Source organism: Phalaenopsis equestris, unplaced genomic scaffold (assembly GCF_001263595.1).
Source record: "Phalaenopsis equestris unplaced genomic scaffold, ASM126359v1 Scaffold000002, whole genome shotgun sequence".
Lineage (NCBI taxonomy): Eukaryota > Viridiplantae > Streptophyta > Magnoliopsida > Asparagales > Orchidaceae > Phalaenopsis > Phalaenopsis equestris.
The window spans coordinates 46,489,935-46,510,885 of NW_018164444.1; the positions used below are offsets into that span (position 1 = coordinate 46,489,935).

The 20,951-nt window shown below is 33.5% G+C and overlaps 3 protein-coding genes across 4 annotated transcripts in view; 1 reads left to right on the forward strand and 2 right to left on the reverse strand.

Moving 5' to 3' along the window:
- Positions 1 to 20,951, reverse strand: part of LOC110039522 (xyloglucan galactosyltransferase XLT2) — a 28,506-nt gene that overhangs the window by 2,226 nt on the left and 5,329 nt on the right. The window contains exons 1-3 of one of the 2 annotated variants that reach the window (XR_002295533.1): positions 4,785 to 5,192; positions 4,075 to 4,130; positions 1,173 to 2,206 (exon numbers count right to left, since the gene is read on the reverse strand). The gene's annotated coding sequence lies outside the window, so the exon portion shown is untranslated. Of the gene's footprint in view, positions 1 to 1,172; positions 2,207 to 4,074; positions 4,131 to 4,784; positions 5,193 to 20,951 lie in introns of those variants that run through there. The other variant, XM_020744621.1, reaches the window with a different exon arrangement.
- LOC110039520 (cysteine-rich receptor-like protein kinase 10) lies at positions 7,820 to 9,484 on the forward strand. The gene is made up of 6 exons (XM_020744618.1): positions 7,820 to 8,040; positions 8,104 to 8,231; positions 8,333 to 8,543; positions 8,634 to 8,871; positions 8,961 to 9,111; positions 9,194 to 9,484. The coding sequence occupies exons 1-6, from the start codon at positions 7,899 to 7,901 to the stop codon at positions 9,422 to 9,424; spliced, it is 1,101 nt and encodes a 366-aa protein (XP_020600277.1). The 5' UTR covers positions 7,820 to 7,898; the 3' UTR covers positions 9,425 to 9,484.
- On the reverse strand, positions 9,677 to 11,340 carry LOC110039521 (cysteine-rich receptor-like protein kinase 10). Its single transcript, XM_020744619.1, has 6 exons — positions 11,120 to 11,340; positions 10,930 to 11,057; positions 10,618 to 10,828; positions 10,290 to 10,527; positions 10,050 to 10,200; positions 9,677 to 9,967 (listed from the first exon to the last, which is right to left on the reverse strand). Exons 1-6 carry the CDS (start codon positions 11,259 to 11,261, stop codon positions 9,737 to 9,739), a joined length of 1,101 nt encoding a protein of 366 aa, XP_020600278.1. The 5' UTR covers positions 11,262 to 11,340; the 3' UTR covers positions 9,677 to 9,736.

Genomic DNA, 20,951 nt, shown 5'->3' on the forward strand with positions numbered 1-20,951 from the left:
ATATATAAAAATAATATTATATATTAATTATATAACTTATATTATATAAATATACAATATCTATATTAGTATATTACTATTACTATAGTATATTAATATATTATTATTATTATTTTATTATATATTATAATTTATAAAATTTAATGTTTTAAAATATAATAAATTTTTTATATATAATTATTTTATATTATTTTATATTTCAAACAATAACGATTCGAACACGAACGAACGCATCACTGTTCGTGTTTGGTTCGTTTAACTAACCGAACGAAAAAAATTTGTTCGCGTTTGTCTCGTTTACTTATCGAACGAATCGAACACGAACTCATTGACGAACCGAACACGAACTGTTCGCAAACAACGAGCTTTTTTGACAGCCCTAGATAGAGGGATGCGCATGTGAAATTTCATAAGCATTTATCATCTATCGAGTGAAACCCCTCCGGTGACCCTAGAGAGAGCCTTAGCCCTACTAAATTTGAACAACCTGATGTTTGGATTCAGCGAGCAAAAGACCCCCTGAACTCAGATATCAACAAACAAAAGGACTATATCCTACATAGTAGGATCAGCGAGGATAGTTTACTTCCCTTCTTGTGATAGACTCCTCTGATCACACCATCTTTATCCATCTTCCTTTCTTCACTCAATAAAAATGTTTTAACCACTTCCACTTTGAGAGTTTTTCACAGGTCACTCCTCCACCCTATTTACATGCCTTGAAGGAGGAGTCACGATAAGTGTTACTAACTTTTTTTACCTAACCTCATAATGACATATTTATTATTATTTATTATAATTACCATTGCTGATATTACTCGACACCAATAATAATAAAAAAAGAAATGTGTGCTTCTCTAGGCAAGGACTTCATTGGCAATGGTTACAGAATCCACCTGCAAGAGCCGTAACGTGACTTACCCAATACTTAAAATGCATTGATATAAATTGTAAGATTTGAGTTAAAGGATTTGCATTAATGATGCAATCAAACCACAAACGCTTCGGGAAGCAAAGCTATGATCATATATGAACACTACAATGTCAGATATAGATAAAAAATATACCAATAAAATACTAAGAATATGGATACACGCATATCCTCACACATACATAAAGACCACAGAAAAAGCAACAATCAAGCGTTAGAAGAAGTTTCATCTTGATCTTACTATTCATCACCAGATCATCCAAGAAGCTGCGTGTATCGTTCCAAATCATCCCTATCAGGAGGAAGGATCTCTTTTTGCACCTCAGTACTAAGCATTGCTTGATCGTCCTCTAATCATGATCTGCCAGTAACTCTTCATACTCAGACATCAGTTTAATTTCTTGAAGGAACTCCTCTTGCATTTTCCTTCCTACAAGTTGCTCCTTCAAGCTTGTGAATATTTCTTTTAACTCCTTATTCAACTTGCGACTTCTTCAGAAATCATATAAAATTTTTCAAGGTATTAGCTTTGTCTTCCATCTTCTTCCTTTGCTCAACAGAGTGTTCAACTAGGAGTCTCGCTGATCTTTTATGCTCTTCAAGCCCTTCCATCAAGGTTTTAGCCGTCCCTTCACATCGGCTAACTCGCTTTCTAATGAGGAATTACGTGAATTTTTCTCCCTTAGCTCATAGAGTAGCTTAGCTTTCTCCTCCTATAACCAGTTTATCTACGCTTGAGAGGAAGCGAGCAGCCTCGCGTTTTCTTTGGATTTCTTCTGTAGCTCTTCCTTCTCTCTAAGAAGAGTTTCTAATTTCATCTCGGGCTTGGAGAGAGCCAGTTTTAACTTAGCATATCCTTTACAAAGTTGGCGGTCACACATGGTGTATTTAATTTGTTATGGTTTGTCTTATTAAAGTGATTTGAACTAGTTGGTCGAATTTTCAAAAGTTAATGATTTCGTTTATTAAGTTTGATAGTGAAAATGATATGTTTACAATCTTGGAAAAGTTACACATGTTCTTTTAATTACTTTTAATCATTTCAATTTTATTATTTCTTTATTATTTTGTTGATTAATGATCATTTGGATTTGAATTATAACAATTTTAAATTTTCAAAATTTGGATTAAGAATTTAAAGGTGAGGAAGGATTTTAAAGGAAAAGTTGAGCTGTTTTAAATAGATCTCACAGATGCGAAGATTGATATCGTCCATTTCGTCCACTCCAAAGTAGCTTCATGAGTATTCGACATCCTGACCGCAAACGGATTTACCTGGCAAATGCATATAGAGAATTTATATGAGAATTCAATTCGATATAGGATCACAAAAGTGAACGTGATGTGCAAAAATCAAGATGATAGATTTAACACGAATGTAAATTTAAGTGTTAGGTATGTAGACACATAAATATTACACTGTGGATCTGTAAGTTTGCATATTTAAGTGTTAAGCATGTGAATCCATAAGAATTACACGGTAGGTTTGTAAATCCATAGGACTTCAACAAATACAAGTAGATTTTGAGAGAAGTTTAAGAAATGGTTGTGTGTCGAATTCGGGCAAATATTATGTGAGCTTCAACTAGTGCTTAAGGGTTGAAATCACACGAGCTTTCAGCGACTACAAGCAGGTTTGAAGGTTTGCTTGGGGGCTGTTTAGGTGCTGAAATGTGGCAGGATTCAATTGAGTTTGGGGGCTATTTAGGTGGCTGAAACGGAGCAGGTTTTGAGTGAGTTTTGGGGCTGTATAGATGGTTGAAACGGAGCAGATTTTGAGTGAGTTTTGGGGCTTTATAGATGGTTGAAACGGAGCAGATTTTTAGCAAGTTTGACGTTGGGTTTTGGAACTTCATAAGAGCTGAAATTGACACGGGTTGTGAGAGAGTTTGTTGAGTAAAGTTGCAACAAACTAATAAAAGGCTTAGATAAGGCAATTACAAACATGCCATTAAATTCTAATGTATTCACAACGCAAAGAAGAAGAAGGATTCATGTGGCCGACCCCACTTAGTGGGATAAAGGCTTGTTGTTGTTGTTGTTGTTGTATTCACAACATCTAAACTTTACTTTTCACATTACCACCACTCAAATCTTTCATACCGAATCAAAAATCCCACCAATTTAATTTTTAAAGGTTTAAATACAACTTCTCATGCATAGGTAAGGTGGTACGTATGTAAAAATTGACGTATAGTTTTTAGATATTTAGATAGATAATAATTGGGTGGTATGCATATAAATCTTCCAAAACAAAAAATCTCCTTATAAAGGAGAATCTATATTTATAGTATCAGTTGTTGGATGACAATCTAGAGCATATCATGCTTAAACAATACAAGCAAAGTTTTGCAAAATCATCACATGTCATTTCATCAAGAAACCAACTGTTACTTATGTACCAATTTGGACCATCAAATTTTGAAGAAAATCAATTCACAATAAATTATAAGCCATCAAAATGAAACAAATTAAACACATACTATACCTCAAACCTCACATAAGCTGCATCCATATCTGCATCCAAGGTTGGAAAGCCATTCAAGCAAAATCAAATGGCAGAGTTAACATTTTCGGAGATTTATATCAGTAAAACCTAAAATTCAGCTTTTGCCTCTTAAAAATTGGGTCAAGTTGAAGAAACATTCCAAATCCAAACATTTGTCTATAATCTGCTTTGATGCGATCATAAAGAAGCAAACCGGAGTTCACACAAAACATATTTGAAGTCTTACAACGCACAAATATTATAATTTACTTAGGCTTATATCAATTAGTGAAGAAGGTGTATTTGAAGCAAGTATTTAAATATCCAAATATAGCTGAATGTTTTAATATATGAAATTATAAACGCTTCAGATTCATGACAAACACTTGGTTGAGTTCTGCATATATATCTAACCAGAACATTGTATGCAAATTATTACAACACTTGCAAGAGAGTTAATCTGAATACATATTATAAGACTTGTTGTATAAATTTTAATGTGACCCGAACATACACATATCCATCATGCATCAGTCCTAACCATAAGAATGCGTTAACATGAACTTTAGATAAAATTCTTCAATTCAATATAAGTCCTACGGCTAACAAACGTGAGAAAGAAATTTAAAAAACCAAAGATATTACTGAAGCATACCTTTGTGAGGCAAGATGATCCCGTGGTTGCTCTTGCTTGTGGACTTTCTCATGCAACTGCAGAAGCGTTGGATTTTAACAGCTCAAGATTGTGAGATTGAGGAGAAATAAAGTGATAAGATGGTGAAAAATGCATTTTTTTTTTTCAAGTAATGAGATTAAATCCATTGGGGGTAAATTTCTATAAACTTTGGACTTTTCTCCAATTTAGATTGATTGATTGGAATGGAAAGGCCTGATAAAGCTCAGCCTTCCCTACCTATGAGCTTGAAGACTAATATTTAAAAGCACATACAGAGATCTACAACACCACCAAATAAAAAAAAAGAGGAATTTACATACATACCACCTAATTCATATGTATTTACATATCCAGCACCTACATTTTGATTTTTGTTTACATTTATACCACCTAAATCATTCATATCGCATCAGAAATATCACGATTTTTACTTTTAAAAATTGGTGCAGCTTTTCATACTTTGGTAAAATGACATATAAAGTAAAAAAAAATAGCAGTATAGGCGTTAGATATGAAAATACTCAGTAATTAAGTGGTATGTATGTTAATCGTTCAAAAAGTTTCAGAAAGACGTCTGCAACTTGATTAAACTCTTAAAATCAGAGAACCTCGACAATCTAAAACCAGAGATTTTCAGAGAAAGATATAGCTTTGGTTTACCTTCTCCTCTATGGTGCGAACAAGCTTACCTTTCACAATGGTTTCGGGTGGTAGCGGATCGGAAGGAGAAGAAAGAGAAGAGTTTCGGTTCTCTATACGCCGCGATGTAGCTCGTTGTCTCCTAGCTAGCTCCAATCGCGAGTATGCCTTAAGGGTTTGGGCAGGAAGGCGATGGATTTGAGTGAAACCGGGAGAGGGGAAGAACTTGGGCGAAGGTTTCGGGCCGAGAGGTGGAGTGAAGTAGGCGATTGTTTCGTGGGTTGCGACGGGGAGAGGGGTATGTCCTAAGGTTTCGGTCCAGAGAAGGTGATGTAGCGAGCATTGCCGCTCGGTTGGCCAATGGCCGCAGCGGTTAAAAAATAAAAATGAGCCTTACGGCCCGCCCCGAACCCACCTTTGGCATTTTTTAATTACGACAAATCCTTCGTAAATATTATAATATAAATTCATAAAATTAAATATGATAAATTATGATTAAAATAACTAAATTATCATATTTAAAAAAACGAAAACCTATAAAATAATAATATATATTAAATTATCAACAATAATATATTACTATTAGCCTATTACTTAAATAAATATATTACGTATATATTGCCTAATATTTTTGTCTTACCCGACCCGAACAAGCTCGATGTTTCGACGAACAACATATTATTTGTTGCAGCTATGTTATTTTGGTGTTTTCGTCAGTAATAACACTGTGATAACACTACAATAACTCCGCAATAATACTGCCGACAAAATGAATTAGCTCAAGTAACACTCGAATAATAACGTAATAACACTTGAATAACACATTAATAACACTGCAAGTTACCTAAAGCTATTTATTATCTGAGATCTGATCTGTATATGAAATAAACATTTGAAACTTTATAATCCATAATCATAAAATTAAATATGATAAATTATAATTAATTAAAATAATTTAAATAACAATATCATCATATTTTAAATAATTAAATCCTATAAATTATAATACATAATAAATTATTAATAATAATATATTGCTATTAGTTTGTTACTTAAAACAAATAAATATATCACATATATACCTGAATGACATAAATAACACCACAATCTTATTGATGTATTATTGCGGTGTTATTGATGTGTTATTACGGTGTTATTGATGTGTTATTCGAGTGTCATTGATGTACCGAATAACACATCAATAACATCATAATAACACATCAATAACACTCAAATAACACATCAACAGCACGTCAATAGCACATCAATAACACTGCATTAATACTTCAATAAACAGTGGTACCCCTGCGCCGCCATTCAAGCGTAACCGTGCTTGGTTATGGGAATGGTGCCCCAGCGCCAATGCAGCGTGCCCACACCAATGAGGCGCGGAGCGCTACAAAAGTAACCAGTGTGGGCGCGCTTCAGAGTGGCAAGCCTGTGTCCCCTCCACCTCCCCAATTCTACCCCCGTGCCACTGGCTGACGCACCCGCACTGTCGGCAATTCGTGGCCTTTTCCACTCGATTCCAGCCAGTCGAAGTGTTGTTTCATAGTTGAAGATCTTGTGAGACTAATCTTGAATTGGTAATTTGAATTGATTGCATAATTAGTGGCTTCATAATATGCATGAGTTAATTAGTGGAACAAATATAGAAGATATGATCATAGCATTAATTTTGAATTAAATATAGGAGATATGGCAATATCATTAATTTTGAATTTGAATCTTAAATTCAAATTCAAAATTCAAATATGTGTAATCAATTCAAATAGGCGCGAATTGATGACACTTAATTTTCTTGCCTTTATTATGTACGTTTCCTGTTTTGTTTCGGTATGTCTTAGTTAGTATAAAATTAGGTGTTGTGTTGCATTGTAAAACACCTAGACTTGTATTTTTTCACTCCTTCAAAATAATAAAAAGAGAATTCCCAAAAGTCCAATCTCATTTTTCGATTTGTCCTTTAGCGATCCATTAAATTGGAACCAACACAATATTCATAGATTACATAGATTAAGATCTCCTACAAGCAATATTCATGTATAAACTGAAGTTTGAGTATCAGACATAAGATTTGTTTGGTATGCATGCAATTCCTCTCTTTTTTTTGGATTGGCAAACTCTGGATGCATGAAGTTATTAGAATTATATTATTATCATATTAAGTTATCATATGACAACTACTTATACTATTAATTCTTATAATAAATCTTGACCTTATTTATACTAATATCCTAGTTCAATTAAATAATAATTTGAGATTCTTATAGCTTCCAACTGTTTTTTTAGCGTCCTGGTTGAATAATTCCATCGATCTTATAAGGTCTTTACATGCTTGTCAAAAGTTGCCAAAGAACTGAAAAAGAATTCCTACTAGATATCCGAATTCATTTCATGTCAATAATTATCAATAAGATTTTTCAAATTATTTTCTTTAATATTTTTATTTTTTAATGAATTTTCAAATTAACCCACGCTTTTGGCTTAGTTTTGATACAGAGAGATTGTCATGTGGCCATACTTATTTCATATATTAATTACATGCAAAGATACATTGGAATCTCTTCAGCATTGACTGAAAATTCAGATTTTTTTTTCCTTCTATTAACAATGGATATTTTCAAGTTTGCATGGGACTGTGGTTCTTCATGGTTCGATGGGAAATAAGTAACTCTAACTAAGACATACCGAAACAAAACAGGAAACGTACATAATAAAGGCAAGAAAATTAAGTGTCATCAATTCGCGCCTATTTGAATTGATTACACATATTTGAATTTTGAATTTGAATTTAAGATTCAAATTCAAAATTAATGATATTGCCATATCTCCTATATTTAATTCAAAATTAATGCTATGATCATATCTTCTATATTTGTTCCACTAATTAACTCATGTCTATTATGAAGCCACTAATTATGCAATCAATTCAAATTACCAATTCAAGATTAGTCTCACAGTCAAAAATGTGTCTTATTGTCTTCTTAATGATTAATTTAACTAGAAAAGGAGATTTAAATTTATCTCAGACAAAACATTTAGTTAGCTATTACCTTTACTTGTTTGGTGTCATCTTATTGTTGTAGCTATTCTTGCAGTCCTTCTATAGACATAGATCAATAAAGTTTTGCTTGAGTGTAGGCCGAAAAAAGAGCCCAATCATGACTATTCTTATGGGAGTGCTTTCTGGATCTCTTGCATTGATCATTCTATTTACAATCCTTCTTATTGTTACGGGAAAGATGAGGAGAAGGTTGCCAATACCGCCATTGATTATCTCAAGCCTTCCACTATCGGCAAGCAGTAAGAAACTTGACCTTTTTCATGTGATTTTCTTACTCAATCAAGCAGATCATTGTTTTACAGGGAATAGCCAAGATTCTTTAACGAATATTGAATCCTCATTAATTGATCTGGATGCAATCAGAATTGCGACAATGGATTTTTCAGAAGAAAACAAGCTTGGAGAAGGCGGATTTGGAGTTGTTTACAAGGTGCAATTCTTTGTTCGATTTGCTTTGCTTTATTCAGTCAATCTCTTGATGCAGTTTGAGTACACTTACAAGTTTACGCTTACTGCCTTCAATCTGAACAGGGTGTGCTTGAAGATGGGCTAGAAATAGCAGTGAAGAGGCTATCGGTAACATCAAAGCAGGGATTAAAACAACTGAGAAATGAGGTGGATTTAATGGCTAAGCTTCAGCATAAAAACCTTGTTAAATTGTTAGGTTGTTGCCTGAAAGACGAGGAGAAGCTGCTTGTTTATGAATTCCTGCCTAACAAAAGCCTTGACAAGTACTTATCCGGTATTCTTATTTTCTGAAATCTTTAGATTTCAATAATTCCTTTAATTCTTTTGTCATGGTATTGATGGATTTATGAAAGACAATTAAAAGATTCCGTTAGGCGCCAGCAACTAGAATGGGGAACACGGTACAGAATCATTGAAGGCATTGGTAGGGGGCTTCTTCATCTCCATGAAAATCCAGGTTTCAGAATCATTCATCGTGATCTGAAAGCTAGCAATATCTTACTAGATATCAACCTGGAACCGAAAATTTCAGACTTTGGCATCGCAAAGCTCTTCAAAATGGATCAAACCAGAGGAATAACAAGCCAAGTTGTCGGCACATTGTATGTAGATTTCTTCTTTGTCCAAATTTTGAGTTAGCTATCCCTACTCCTCGCTTAATATATTGTTTTCTTATTGGTATCATTTACAGTGGATACATGTCACCAGAGTATGCTTTACATGGGAACTTCTCCACTAAATCCGATGTGTATAGTTTTGGTGTGCTGGTATTCGAGATCCTTGCTGGCTGTTGCAATAGTACTGTGGTTGCTTCAGGGACTCCCTTAGACTTACTTAGCCATGTAAGGACTTTAAAGTAATTTTTTTGTTATTTAAATTTCGAAATTCTGAGAAGATGACTCCAAATAATCAATTCTTGAGCAGGTTTGGCATTGTTGGAATAAAGGTATGGCGCTGAAAATCATTGATCAAATCCTAGTAGATAGGTATTCTTCGAATGAAGCATTGAGATGCATCCACATTGCACTGCTGTGCATCCAGGAAGATCCAGCTCTGAGACCAAGCATGTCTTCACTGCTAGCCATGCTCACCACTAGCACTGTTGCTCTGCCTGATCCCCTGATGCCTACATTTTTAAAGCAAGTGGAAGTTTGATTTCCTATTCGTCAGATGGTTCTTTTGTTTCAGCCGAGTAATGATTTGAGCTTCTCATTTAGGGATTTTGTTAATTAAATTTAATTTTGACATCAAAAAATTAATTTTTTGATCAAGGAGTTCCAAGGGATTTAGCATGGCCATTGAAAAAATATATATATTTTTTCAATGGCCATGCTAAATCCCTTGGAACTCCTTGATCAAAAAATTAATTTTTTGATGTCAAAATTAAATTTAATTAACAAAATCCCTAAATGAGAAGCTCAAATCATTACTCGGCTGAAACAAAAGAACCATCTGACGAATAGGAAATCAAACTTCCACTTGCTTTAAAAATGTAGGCATCAGGGGATCAGGCAGAGCAACAGTGCTAGTGGTGAGCATGGCTAGCAGTGAAGACATGCTTGGTCTCAGAGCTGGATCTTCCTGGATGCACAGCAGTGCAATGTGGATGCATCTCAATGCTTCATTCGAAGAATACCTATCTACTAGGATTTGATCAATGATTTTCAGCGCCATACCTTTATTCCAACAATGCCAAACCTGCTCAAGAATTGATTATTTGGAGTCATCTTCTCAGAATTTCGAAATTTAAATAACAAAAAAATTACTTTAAAGTCCTTACATGGCTAAGTAAGTCTAAGGGAGTCCCTGAAGCAACCACAGTACTATTGCAACAGCCAGCAAGGATCTCGAATACCAGCACACCAAAACTATACACATCGGATTTAGTGGAGAAGTTCCCATGTAAAGCATACTCTGGTGACATGTATCCACTGTAAATGATACCAATAAGAAAACAATATATTAAGCGAGGAGTAGGGATAGCTAACTCAAAATTTGGACAAAGAAGAAATCTACATACAATGTGCCGACAACTTGGCTTGTTATTCCTCTGGTTTGATCCATTTTGAAGAGCTTTGCGATGCCAAAGTCTGAAATTTTCGGTTCCAGGTTGATATCTAGTAAGATATTGCTAGCTTTCAGATCACGATGAATGATTCTGAAACCTGGATTTTCATGGAGATGAAGAAGCCCCCTACCAATGCCTTCAATGATTCTGTACCGTGTTCCCCATTCTAGTTGCTGGCGCCTAACGGAATCTTTTAATTGTCTTTCATAAATCCATCAATACCATGACAAAAGAATTAAAGGAATTATTGAAATCTAAAGATTTCAGAAAATAAGAATACCGGATAAGTACTTGTCAAGGCTTTTGTTAGGCAGGAATTCATAAACAAGCAGCTTCTCCTCGTCTTTCAGGCAACAACCTAACAATTTAACAAGGTTTTTATGCTGAAGCTTAGCCATTAAATCCACCTCATTTCTCAGTTGTTTTAATCCCTGCTTTGATGTTACCGATAGCCTCTTCACTGCTATTTCTAGCCCATCTTCAAGCACACCCTGTTCAGATTGAAGGCAGTAAGCGTAAACTTGTAAGTGTACTCAAACTGCATCAAGAGATTGACTGAATAAAGCAAAGCAAATCGAACAAAGAATTGCACCTTGTAAACAACTCCAAATCCGCCTTCTCCAAGCTTGTTTTCTTCTGAAAAATCCATTGTCGCAATTCTGATTGCATCCAGATCAATTAATGAGGATTCAATATTCGTTAAAGAATCTTGGCTATTCCCTGTAAAACAATGATCTGCTTGATTGAGTAAGAAAATCACATGAAAAAGGTCAAGTTTCTACTGCTTGCCGATAGTGGAAGGCTTGAGATAATCAATGGCGGTATTGGCAACCTTCTCCTCATCTTTCCCGTAACAATAAGAAGGATTGTAAATAGAATGATCAATGCAAGAGATCCAGAAAGCACTCCCATAAGAATAGTCATGATTGGGCTCTTTTTTCGGCCTACACTCAAGCAAAACTTTATTGATCTATGTCTATAGAAGGACTGCAAGAATAGCTACAACAATAAGATGACACCAAACAAGTAAAGGTAATAGCTAACTAAATGTTTTGTCTGAGATAAATTTAAATCTCCTTTTCTAGTTAAATTAATCATTAAGAAGACAATAAGACACATTTTTGACTGTGAGACTAATCTTGAATTGGTAATTTGAATTGATTGCATAATTAGTGGCTTCATAATAGGCATGAGTTAATTAGTGGAACAAATATAGAAGATATGATCATAGCATTAATTTTGAATTAAATATAGGAGATATGGCAATATCATTAATTTTGAATTTGAATCTTAAATTCAAATTCAAAATTCAAATATGTGTAATCAATTCAAATAGGCGCGAATTGATGACACTTAATTTTCTTGCCTTTATTATGTACGTTTCCTGTTTTGTTTCGGTATGTCTTAGTTAGTATAAAATTAGGTGTTGTGTTGCATTGTAAAACACCTAGACTTGTATTTTTTCACTCCTTCAAAATAATAAAAAGAGAATTCCCAAAAGTCCAATCTCATTTTTCGATTTGTCCTTTAGCGATCCAGTAAATTGGAACCAACAGATCTGTGATAGCTCCATTTGCGACTCAGGGAGCTCCAACCGTATATAGAAACATGACCATCGATCTCTGCCCTAATTGACGTTCACGAGGTCGATTAGTGGCAGCAATTGTTCTATCCATTGATCCCTTCGTTCCAGCCACCAATAAATAGCTCGCTGCACTCCACAATACAGGCATGCTTACTCCTTCCTCCTCTCCGATGGGCGATGTTTCCCTCATCCTCCGATCAACTTTTCCTTCCTTCGTCTGATACGTTTATTTTATTCTTAATTTTTATAACTTAGTTTTGTTATATTTTCCTTTTATTTTGTTTTGAAAAAAATTAATTAAATAAAATAATTAGGTTAGACTCGGGTTCATGTCAGACTCGAATTAGCCTAAACCCAACTTAGCATTAACCCAACCTGACAAGTCCCAACTAAGGTCAAACCCAACCTAGCGCGGACCCAACCTAGTCCAGACACAACCTAGTCGAGATCCAACCTAGCTCGTACTCAACCTGGACAAAACTCAACCTAGCCTGAACCCATTCGAGCCCATACTTATCTTGTACCTGACTTAGTTTGGACCCAACCTAACACAAACCAAACCTAGCCCTAGCCTAAAACCTAGCATGACCTAGCCCAAGTTAGCCCAACATACATCACCCTAGCCTAGCCTTAGCCCAACCTAGCTTAATCTAGCCCAACCAAGCTCAAACCTAGCCCAAACTAGTCCAACATAGCCAAACTCTAACTGAACATAGCTCACCATAGCTCAACACAACTTAAACTTGCTCAACCAAACTGGCCCTATCTTAATCTTGCTCAACCGAGAGTAATCTTAGTTCACCCTGAGCCCAAGTCTAACCTAACTTGAGCCTAATCTAATTTAACTTCATTCCTTACTCCATGTGTAGCAGTTTAATCCTATTTTATTTGTAGTCTAGTTTAATTCATGTTTAATGTACTGCCTAGTTTAATTCCTATTTCATATGTAGTTCAGCCCATGCGTATATCATATTTCACATTCTTCAAATATCATGAATAGTTCTTTCCATATGTCAAATACATGCAAATAAAATAAAAAAAGGAGGAGGAGAACTTCTCACATGTTGATTCTCATTGTAAACATTTTAATAAATGTGTGTCATTTATCTATTTAGTTCAAAATCTTTAAGTGATTTAAAACAACTTAAGAGTAACTTAAATCACTTAAAACTAACTTAAAAAATGATTTAAATAACTTCAAGATAATTTAAATAATAAATAAATAATAATTCAAAATAATTTAGGACTAATTTAAAACTAATTCAAAAAGAACATGATTTAAAGCTAACTTAACAACTAATTGAAAATTGACTTAAAAATAAATTAAAATAATTCAAAAAAAAATTAAAACAATTAAAATAATTAAAAAAAATTAAGAATAGTTTTAAATATTAATTACTTAAAAACATTTTAAGACCACTTAAGAATAATGATAGTTTTCCTTAAATAATTTAATAAAAACTTAAAAATAATTTTAAGACTCTTTTAAAATAACTTAAACATTTAAACCAAACACTTTAAAAACTTTAAAACACCTAAACTAAATACATTTAAATAGATAAACCACATAACTTAAACACTTAAACTAAAGAGCTTAAAAACTTAAATCAAAACACATTAATTAAGTAAACCAAAAATGAAAGATAATAATAAAAAAATTAAATCAAATAAGATAACCTTAACACTTAACTAAATAATTTAAGATAAATTGAATATTTAAATTTAACCCAAGATCACTTAAACACTTAAATAATATGTTAAAATAACTTAAAAGGATTTAAAACTTCCAAAATAAAACTCTTTAAAACTTAAACAACTTAAAATCCTTAAGTCATTTGAAACATTAGAGGAAATTGAATCATGTAAGCTTGCAAGCGATATAGAACTTCAAAAACTGAGAACCAAACCTAAAGATAAAACTAAATGGAGGAGGTCAAATAGAAAACTAAAAATACAAAACTTTTAACTTAAAAGAGCCTTGATTTCACCAAGACCAATAAACTAGGAATCAAACTAAATCACAAATTAAGTATCAAACTCCAAAAAAAAAATTAAAATTCACCAACTCTAAATCATGAAAACCAAATCTAGGTAGATTAGCTTTGAAACCCTGGGTTAGCCAAAGTAGAAGAAAAACAGAGAGTCACACAAACCCTAGATTAGTCCAGTCTAAAAACCTATGTTAGTTTATTAGATACTCATAACTAGTACTAAGAATTAAAATATAAAATAAATAGCCTTATTTCCAGAAACTATGTAGGAGCCCTAAGAAGAAGTAACTCATTGGTACTGACGAAGGCACCGCTAACGATTTTTAGCTAAAAAAACCTCCATTTGTCATTTTTATGGTGCTAAGTAGAGATTTTTTGTTATATGATTATTTCATAGTTCAATGATACAAACGCACCCAGCACGATAGAAAATCATAGGCATCTTGAACGATGGGTTCCTAAACTTTAGGTTAGTCCACCGATTTAAACTCTTTGTAGAGTTTATAATAATTAGAATGTTTTACCTTTATCCAGAAATATTTCCTACTCGACTCAACCCCTTAGTTTAAGAATCCATCCAACTCGAAGGTGAAACTTTCAAATCAATTTTCTTGATCCAGAATTTTAAGTTCAACTTCTTCAATCAGTTAAACTCCTCCAGCCCATTCTGAACTCTTTGATTGCACCTTAATTTTAACTCAAAGCTCTTAAATAATCAATAAATCTAAATCTTTTGGGTAAATCGTCCTCCCTGGGATGGTTAAATCCCCCCCCCCCCCCCACAATCTTCCACAAAACGTGTTATTAAATTGTAAGTCCCGACTTTAGAGCTTAATTCTTCACAAATTTTGAACTTAGATTTATTCACCAACCTTTGAAGTCCCAACTTTGAAAGAAAACTTTGAAATCTTAGTAATTTAAGTCAATATGTAAATCAAGTTTTTTTTTTGGAGTTCACAATTTGGAGATGTAATTAACTGTGAAAGCTTGCCCTTAAATGGATACCACACTCCGAAATAAAACAAATCATATCTTACACTAGTAAGGTTGGGGAAAAACACTTGATTTACATAAACTCATAATCACAAAGTTTTTCATCATCCGAATGATTAGGTCCATTTTTAAAGTAATATATTTTTTTTTTCTCTAGGAGGTATATTATTTCTTTAAATTTTGTATCTGATCATTCAGGTAGAAATATTTCAAAATCTATGGTGGACACACATAAAAAAAATGAGAGAAGAAAATTCCCACCATTGTCCCCTAGAATGCTTGCCTTCGAAGCGAGGGGCTCCATTGTTATGAGTATCGTGTTTCTTAAACATTGAAAAGTTGCTCACACTTATATAAAAATGGGATTTTATTTCCCACATACGTTGTCAGACTATTGTGTGCTAAAAATTTCATGATAGTAGAGTGATAATTTAACATTTTAGTATCGCATGAAGACACATCACACACACAAATAAAAAAAAAACTGTGAGAAGAGATCATAAATTTCTATGTAGAAAAATCCTTAAAAGGTAAAAAATAATGTAATTTGGATCAGTTAAAGTAATCTGCGAGAATACTAAAAGCACGGAGGTCCACACTTCTCCTGTATCAGAAAAGATGGGATTATAGAAAATATTTTGTGGTAGTAGTTGACTACAATAAATCTACTTAGGTGTTATAATTGTCATAGTTGGCTGTAATAACTTGTTGGTGGTGGTCGATGGCTACCTTTGGTGGATGGGTATGACTTTGATGGTTGGCGACGAACTTTGATAACTGACAACAACCACTTAGACTTTAAGAGTAAGCTTAAGTTGTCAGCTCATTCTCTTCTCTCTTCCTCTTCAAGTGAAGAATCTGAGTCTATTTATAATTTTTTTAGAGAAACATTTTGGTAAATTTGATCAATCTCTAAAACAATCTATCAGACGATTCATATTGATTCCCTTAATCATAGATAACTTATTTAACATTTAAATATCTTAATGATATCAGAATTGAATGATCTTAAACTTGGTGGATTCATCTTGTCCAGGCATTCAATTTTGACTATAAAAATGTCAAATTTTTAAATCATTTAATCTTTCAATTGATGCAGCAAAACTTTTGACTGCACTTCAAGTGTTCGATCTAAGCATATTTGGACTCAAATTAGATCACTTTTGATGTTATTGAGATTATTTTTTTTATAAGGTCAGTTTGATTATATACTTGATAGAATTGTGGTCCGAATGATCTTGAATTTAAATTTAGAATGCTTCAAACTCAAAATGCTTTGAGATTCATGTCTGATGATAAGAATTTGTTCATGCCACATCATTAATTCTCATAAAAAACGAAGTCTTCGCACAAAAAACCTAAAATTTTCCAGCAAAATTGATCAAAAAACCATGCTAAACTTAAAAAATAACCAAGATAATCCAATTAGCTTAAAATGCTCGAAAGATCATAACATTTCAACATTTAGTGAACTTAAAATTAGCAACCTGCTTACTCTCTTTTTTACAAACATAATAATTTTTATAATCAGGTAAGAGTAACATGCTTTCATTTACTTTGCTGCCTGAAACAAATTAATTCACATAATTCATAATAAAAAAATTTCAATTAATTTAATAGCAATCATAAACTTTGAAATCAAAATTTATTCATAAATTATTTATTTTGTTATTAAGAAAATCATTTGCATCAAACATAAAAAAAGATCGGCATGGAAGAGTGTAATTAAGGATTCTCTCCCGCACGAAAAATCAGCTCAAATCTTTGTGCATCATACCAAAACTAATAAATATGTAGAGGGTAAATAGAGATTAATAACAAGCAAATCTGGAATCTTGGGGGAAAAAACTAATCAACAAAGTAAAATGGGTTCAACAGCTAATAGTCATGCTTCAGGCTCTACAAACTAAATCTTCCTCTACCATAAGACAAGCTCTCTTTGCTCTAACATGAATTAGAGGCAGTTACTTATCGAACACAGCTTGCGCAATGAAAAAATTGTTGATGCTTTGAACTTTCAATAATGAGAATTTGATGTGTACGAAATGTGTTATGTTATTTCCTATGTTTTCTCCATTATTTGTATCAATTTGATATTTTTTTAATGGTAATTTTGCATGTTTTTGCAAGTTACAGGTTGCAGGTTATAAGAAAGAGCCTTCAAAACAAATTTTTCCCAAGTCCTTATCAGGCAATTCGACCCAAACAAGAAACCTAGCGCTGCCCATGGCTTCATTCAACCAGGGAAAGATAAATGAGAGAAAGATGGTGCTCCCGGCGGTCGAACCAGGAACAACATGGATGGAAAGTTCGCACCCAACTGGAGACCTGACGCCTGAAGAAAAAATCCTTACACCATTCAAGACATGAAGAACAGAATGTCGGAGCTCCCTTGGAAACCAAGCGCATGGAACCGACCTATGGAAGTTTGGATGGTTTTGTGTCGATGTGGCATCTCGTAAGGCTTAAATTGCTTGGATTCAAAGTTACGAGAACCCCGGTGTATTAAACGATCCCTAAGCATAGTGTACGGGGAAGAATTTGAGGGGGACATTGAGAATGCTTTAGGGTAAGTTTGGTGAGAAATTTTCTTTTTTGTAAAGTGTGAGTGCTATCAAATAGAGATCACTGTAAAAGGGAGAAATTCAGTGGAGCAAAGCAACTAATCCTTTCGGTGAGATTATTCCTATGTAAGCTCTTTCTGCTTTGGCTTCTCAATGAAATCAATTTGGTTTTCGCACAATGTATCTAGGAACTAAATTTTATATGCTTCTTTGATTTGGTTGGTGATGAATCATGTTATTTCCATGAGATTTGTCTGAGATTTCTCTGAATTTAATTGCATTTTAATGTGTTATACTTTTAATTATCATTTACTTTCAATCTGACCAGTTGAAATGTTAAAATCCCTTATGATATAGGACTATTGGCCGTAGACTAGAAGAACATGTATGATATAACTAAATCACTTAGTGGAATAGGAATTTTGTTAGTAGGTGATTGCAACTTCATAGAAGATTAGAAGATCCTGAAAAATATTAAATGGTTAAGCCAACTTAGCTATAATAAGAGACTCTATCGTTTCTTATGGCGATGGAAGAGGCTAAGAAGGATTTGTCCATGTTTGTTTAATTTAAAGATTTATTGGAAAAATATCAAGGATCCCGCAATCCAAATCAAAAAAGCATAAATATCATAAAAATCATGCTCTTGTAACTTTTAAGTTCTTTACTTTTACAAAGTTAGGATTTTAGACACTTTAAAATTCACAAAATTTCGACTCTTCAAACTAGACCTAGGATTAATAAACTACAACTTTTACCTCTTTGGAAATTAGCAAGTTCTCCGTAGGATTGATACACGCACTCAAAAATCCGTATATAACTTAATTAACATGTATACTTACATGGTTGGCACGTGCATCACTGCATCGTGGCATCATAATTGATTATTGGAGAAACTTTGTGTAGTATTGCAAACTTATTTCAACCTCCTTGAAGTGCTTAAAATTCAAACATCTCCCCATAAGGAAATCTGACAAAAATTACGATGCAAATGTTCATGAATGAAATTATTGTTCATGAACTTTTATCAATTGAACATCCAATGCAACAAGAAGATAATCCTCCTTCAAAAGGTTACATCTAAATAAGGATCATATATTATCAATAAATATTTAGGCCTTGGAAGACCAACTTCAAACTTACACAGGAAAACCTATTCTAAGAACTTGGAATAGAGACAACTAAAAGTATTTTATCCTTGAAAAGTGCATGCCTGAAAACTCGTGTAAATTATAATTTTAATCAATTAAATAAAAAATATATTTTTTAGGTCTTTTTATTTTTTTATGATCATGGAAATTTATAATCTAGAGCTTATGGAATCCCTCATGTCTAAAATTGACGGGGGAACTTCTCTCAAAGACGTCAGTAATATTGATATAATGAAGGAACTATCAACAAGTCCGATTGTGGAGTCCACACATCATTTTTTAGTTAAATTCAGTTAATATAAAGGACTTTAATTTTGATCAAAATTAATGAATAAACTTAAAAAAGCAACTTACAAAGTCACTACCATAGAGTATATCAAAAAATTTGAGACTGCCCTGTAAGCAAGCTACAACCCACTGCTACACAAACAAACTAAAATTCTATCATTTTTCACTTAAAGCACGAGTTTTATTAAAGGAGGAAAATAACTAAGATGAGCTTTCTAATAGTATCATATATAATAGCACCAGCCCAAAAAGTCTATGACTATTTCAACAAATTTTTAGTACTATCATATTCAATCCTAACTTGACTATTTGGCTATGGGTATTTTCACAAGCGTATGCCTTATAATTCACTCAAGATGGCAAGGAATAGTAGATTCATATAAGTCACACCTTTGGCTATGAGAATCTTTGAATAACTCATCCATCCTGATGAAAAGTCAAGAACATTTTTTCTCTCAAGTCCGATCACAGCCTATTTTGTCAAAACAATAAGACAGAAAGCGATATCTTCTTCATATTTCTCAAAAACTGAGTCCATGTAGTCTTTTGATTGAGCACGGTTATTGAACAAGTCAGCCCCACTTGGCCTTCAATTTTATAAAATATCAAAAACAGCCTTTTTTTTTTTTTGTTTTCATTAGCCAGCAAAACTCCAAAACTCATAATTTCATTAGGTGATTCTTATAATCCCTCAATTTATGCATGCATTCATGCTTTCAAGTTTTAAATGTGGTTCATCCATTTAATTAGTGGCCATTTCAAGAGAGGACGACTCTCTCCTTACTGAGGCAATCTCCAACTCTTTATTTACATTATCTTTTATGCTATTTAATCAGTGTACTTAATCTACCATTTTTGCAGCTTCTTGTCTGTAAGACCCAATTTGCGAGCACTCCACTTACCTCTGTTTGCCTTCATATAAAGCAGCTTTTACAACATTTTCTTATGTAGTGGACTAAAGACACCTCATAAAATTAAAATGATACAGATAAAATTCTATAATTTATGCTATGCCTCCAACTACTTTTCATCCTAATTGACGAGTTCAATACACATTCCAACATGCAGAGTTCTTAAGGACTGGTGATCACTAAGTGGCCATCATCAAATACGAGCTCTAAATAAAAACAATAACAAAGAAAACACAATTCATATGTGAAAGAAAATAGAAGCAAAACAAAATATTCAAAAGCTTTATAATGAAAGGTTTGATTTCATAGCAGAAGTTATGACTTCATAAGAAAGGACCAACTTCAAGGCAGCTGGTCCTTTCAACAAGTTCCAACACCACTTACATAATATTGAATAGAAAAATAAAATAAAACTGCAAAGTATGATCTAGGATTATGCAGAAAACTAACACAAATTAGTAATGAAAATAATTTTTCGTTCATTAAAGACAATGATTCAGTTATATGAAGCTAAAAAAAAATTGCAATAGCTTAATGCTTGAGTTGGCATATTTTCATAAAATTATACTAATAATAAGGTACAATAAAAATTTTAAAAGTATTTATATAAATTATATTGGAGCTCGGTTCGTGACCTCACTCCCGCTCGATCGCGAAACAGCTCCCGCCTCCGCCCGCAGCGAGCGCAAAGCAAAGCTTTGCTTCGTCCGATCACGAATAGTCACGACTCCCTGTTGTTTCGCGAAACGTCGTCTCTCTGCTTCCTGTTCGGGATAAAAGGCATCGCAGCAGCTCTTCTTTGGTTTTTGAAGTCACGATTTTTGTGTTCTTGTTCAGACCTCCTCGGAACAGAGGAATAGAAGTGCAAGCAGTAGTTCCTTGAGGCAGAAGGAAGAGGAAAGAAGAAGAATAATATTGTTCTCACTTGGCTTCTTCTTGGTGGCTTGTGGCAAAAGAGAAATTGATTTTATTTCTTCTGTAAGTTTATCTTCTTCGGTGTATCTCGGTGTAGAGCTTCTTAGGTATATCTCGGTATAGAGAGAGAAGAATAGAGAGAAAAGAAGAGAAAACAACAAAGCGAGAGATTCCTCTTGTAAGTCGAGACGATCGACTGGTGTAACTTCATCAAGT